This window comes from Hipposideros armiger, unplaced genomic scaffold, assembly GCF_001890085.2.
Source record: "Hipposideros armiger isolate ML-2016 unplaced genomic scaffold, ASM189008v1 scaffold_59, whole genome shotgun sequence".
Classification (NCBI taxonomy): Eukaryota; Metazoa; Chordata; class Mammalia; order Chiroptera; family Hipposideridae; genus Hipposideros; species Hipposideros armiger.
In genome coordinates, this window is record NW_017731409.1 from 1,369,543 (window position 1) to 1,373,865 (window position 4,323).

At 52.2% G+C, this 4,323-nt stretch overlaps 1 protein-coding gene across 1 annotated transcript in view; it reads left to right on the forward strand.

Moving 5' to 3' along the window:
* The first annotated feature begins 1,043 nt into the window (after window positions 1–1,043).
* ZFP36L1 (ZFP36 like 1 zinc finger CCCH-type) overlaps window positions 1,044–4,323 on the forward strand; it is a 6,267-nt gene continuing 2,987 nt past the window's right edge. The window contains exon 1 of the mRNA XM_019641396.1: window positions 1,044–2,014. Coding sequence (XP_019496941.1) covers window positions 1,958–2,014 — 57 coding nt within the window. The 5' untranslated portion in view covers window positions 1,044–1,957. The remainder of the gene's footprint in view (window positions 2,015–4,323) is intronic.

Below are 4,323 nucleotides of genomic sequence, written 5' to 3' on the forward strand. Positions count from 1 at the left end.
CAAAGGAGACAAATAAAAGCAGACCGGGCTGGGGTCGCGTAGATTCATGGTTGCAGCAAAAGTTGTGTATTTCAGAAAGATGATAAACAATCGGTTCCTAAAACAGTTGTGATTTGGAAGGTTTCCCTAGGTTTGCTCGGATGTTGACGAATAAATAAGAAATGCAGTAAAACGTGTGTGTGTGTGTGTGTGTGTGTGTGTGTGTGTGTGTGTGTGTGTGTAGTGGTGGTGGTGACGAGAGTGCGACTCGAGCGCTGTGCTCCGCCCGCCCTGTCCTTTCCAAAGAAACGTGCTCATAATGGGGTGACCTAATTACATCGCAATGGAACCCGCTCTTAGCCACTCAGCGAACAAGGTTTCATAACAGACCCGGCGGCCTCGAGTGCTGGGAAGAAACGTGCGAGGGCCGAGGAGGCGGCCGGGCACGCGGGGGAATAGGAAAAAAAACGCAGCCCTGCGGTTTCCGTCTGGGTCCTCACACTTCAGCACTCCCACGAAAGCGCGGGGGCGGTGGGGGACACGCTAACAACTTTTATTTGGGTGGGTGGAGGGGCATCCGAACCTAGTTAAATAAATACATATTTTACAGTTTTAAAAGGAGTAATAATCTATTGCGGGCCTTTCGGTTTCGGGGATCCCATGCCCCCCTTCCTCCCAAACAGCGCAGCGTGACAGGCCATATGTTCCGTTCCCTTGGGGGCGGGGGAGGAACAATAAAAGTCTCGCCTCCCCCATCTCTTTACCTTCATTCTTGCCAAAGTAACTTTTTCATTGTTAAAGCGTCTAGGGGCGTGTAAGTGTATTTCGGCGCGGTCCACAGTTCTGAGCGCGCGCAGGAAGTTGTGTGTTCCTGGGTGGGTTTTTTTTTTTTTTTGGTGGTGGTGGGGGGAAGGGGCGTTCATGAAGATTCAGGTTTTCTTTATAAAAAAGTTTAAAGATTGGATGCGTGAAATAAATACAACCCCCGGACCTGATAAACAATCCGCCTGGGCAGTGGTCTTTTTCACGACCTCCCCCAGCACCCCTTGCCTACACTCGGAGAGTGTGGACTGCAGAGCGAGCGCGAGTGTAGACGCGTGCGGCGCGCTAAATCGTGCTACGCACACCCCCACCAGGTCGGGTCCTCCCGGGGGGAAAAAGCCTCCCAACCCCTCCCCCCGCTGAAAAAAAAGTAAAACCATAGACTTGAAGGCTTTGTGGGTCCCAAATTTCCAATCCCCTTGCCCTGCGGGGTTTGCAGAGAGGAGCCCACTGCGGAAGAGAACTTGGGAAAAGAGTAAGTTGTGCGGGGCACTTGGAGAAGTTTAAAGAAAGATGTGCTCAAGATGGAAACCGCAGCGGGGCTCAGGACGGGTTTCTGCTCTCGTTTGCCAAAAGAGAAAGTCGAGCTCGCCTTCCTGCCCGACAAAAAACAACACAACAACAAGAAGAACCCCTAAGAGGGTGGAATGAGTGATGTCACAGAGCCGGGCTCTACGGCTGACAAAGGGGGGGCGCCCCCTCCCCCTCTGCGCCGCGCGCCGCCCCAGAGCGGGGCGCCGGGTAGCGAAGCGAGCGGACTCGAAACTTTTCCTCTTTAAGAAAAAAAGTTGTGTGCTGCTCGAAGTGGGTTTTTTTTTTTTTCCTCGCCTTCTTTCCTCGTCTCCCCTCCCCCTTCTTCCTTTTGAAAGTTTTTTTTTTTTCCCCGAGTTTTACCGCATGGCTGATTCAACTTCAGTGTCAATCAACTTTTTTTCCTCCTCTTCCTCATTTAAATGTTTAAAGCTCCGCCTCCCCGTCTAACTTTATAAATCGGGCTTTGCGCGCCGCAGTCCGAGAGAGTCAGAAAGGCGAGGGGCGCCGGGAGCAGGCGTGTGGGACTGGACTCCAGACCGGAGAGCCGGAGGCTGCGCCTTCCCCGCACCGGGACTTTCGCGACAAACCAGATCCTTGTCCCTGCCCCGTGCGAGCACCCAAGATGACCACCACCCTCGTGTCTGCCACCATCTTCGACTTGAGCGAAGTTTTATGCAAGGTAAATTGAGGCGGAACGTTTGCTTTTTCAAAATCTTTTTCTCTTTTGACTTAAAAAGAGAACCTCCAAAAGTTTAGGTCTTGGAAAGGCGGGGTGAAAGGGGAGAAAGGCTGAGATGGTTCTCCCCTTATTCCCTCCCCTTCCCAGTTTGAAGGAATTTGGCCCTCTTCTCCCCACCCTTTGAGTTTCAACAGTTCCTGGCGGGGATTACATGGGAATCTGGAGACCAAAGAGTTTTGGGGGGCGAAGTTTGCGTGGCGGTGCTGCCCGGGGGATGCAGGTCATTGGCTTGGATTGGGGCAATTTTTCGGTGATCTTTCGTCCTTAACGTGCTGCTTGAGCCGGGTTTCGCTGGTCTGCTCCGTTTCTCGGTGTGTGCTCAGGGTCTCCCGGCCGCCGGAGGAGTTCCAGTCTCTCTAGCTACAGCCCGCCTATAAGGTTGGGAGGGGGCTCCCTTGGGGAAGTGAGTCTCGGACGACGATTTGCTGGGAGATTTCCCCCTGTCTTGAAGGGGCTGGGAATCTGCGAGAAAAAGGCCAGGAGTTGTGATTCAAAAGGATGTTGCAAAACGAGTTTGCAGTAGGGCTTCAGTTCGCCCCAGCTCGGCCAGGCTTCCTCTTGGGATAGACGGTCGTGCTGCAAACTTTGGGGTGAAAGTGAGACTCGGGTTGACCCGCTTGTTTTCGAGGTGCCCTAGGCCCCTCGATATGGAGGGTGGGGGGGGCACGATGACAAAACGCAGGTCTGAGGTCAAGGGTCTTTGCTCGGAAGGATTTAATGGGAGGCCTCCTTAAGTCGTGTAGCTTGCCAGGAAATGAAGAAAAAAGCAAGTTTTAAACCCAGAATGTTCCAGTAGGGCGGTTTAAAGTGCACATAGCAAAAAAAAAAAAAAAAAGGCCTATGGATGTTAAGTTGATTTCGCCCCCTCTCCCCAGTTTTCTTCCCAAAGAGGGAAGCTGCTAGGCTACTTTTAATTGCTAAAGTGTTTTGCCTTCTTTTAAACACGTCGGGTCATGTTGCTCTTTTTTCCCAGCTTGCTTCTCCAGTCGGTGCAGCTGCCAGGGCCCCAGGGCTGCAGGATTGGGGTGCAGGGACACCGAGGAGCTGAAGAGAAACATCAAAAAAGTTGGAATCTCAGCTTCCTTTCCCTCCCTGCGCTCTCCCAAACTCCAGCTGCCCTGGCGGAGCCGGCTGCTGAGTTCTCCCGCACTTCTGCCTTCTCTTCCCGGCTTTCTTGCTCTTTGATCTATTTCTCTTTCTCTCGCTCCCTCCCCCCTCAGGACTTTTAAAATGAACCTCATTGTTGGGAACCGGCTCTCAACTTGGTTCCTGTAATCCGCTCCATGGGGTGTCTGCTGTTACAGATTCCCGATCCCCCGCAGCTGATCCTAAGGGACCAACTTTAGAATTTACACAATGACACCCACATGGTCTGGGAGCCAACTCCCAGGTCATATCCCCCCACCCCTCCAACAGCCTTTCCAAATCCTGGGTACAGTTTGGGCAGATGACCAGGGTACCCTGGAACAGAAACCGGCTCCCCTCTTCCAAATCCACTATTGACTGGGAGGGGGGTGGGGGGATTTAGTGCTCTCTGATTCCTCCTCACCTGCAGCTTTGCGTTAAAGATTAAACACTGGCGCTCTCATTCCATCCAGCCTGTTCTAGGAGCCAGAAGACTAATTGCAAAGGCATCTTCCCAGCGGAGGGGGGGGGGCAGGGAATATTGTGGGGGGAGCATTGTGGAAAGCACCCCTTCCAAGAGCATGGGACAATGAGTTTTATTTTCAGGAATCCCATCCCTCTTCCCCTCTAACCCCAGATGGGATTTCTCCTACCCCGCGCCCCCCCCCCAAGAGAATGCAAAGGCAGACTGAAAACCTGTTGCCAAAGGAAGGGAACACTTCAGAAGGAGGAAGTTGAGGCTCTTAGGCCAGTGGGGGGTAGGGGCGTAAAATAAGCAGGGACTGGTTACAAAGGTTCAGTCTCCTGAGGGTTACCTGATTTTTGTTAGGGGGAGGGGCAACCTAGAGAGGTCTGAGTGATCTGAGATCTTTTGAGTTGAGGAATCTATTTGGGAGGTAAAGAATTTGGAGTTGATGGATAAAAGTGGTAGTTTTGGGGACAGGATATGGGTCTGCCTGGGTTAGGGTGCATGCATAAAACAATTTCTTACATAGGTCAGGATTTTGTGTGCATGTTTTTTTGTTGTTGTTTGTTTGTTTGTTTGTTTTTATGCAGGGGCCAAAGTAAATCCAGGTGGCTGGTCTATGGGAGAGGGGCGGGGGTGGGGGGAGTGGTAGGAAAAT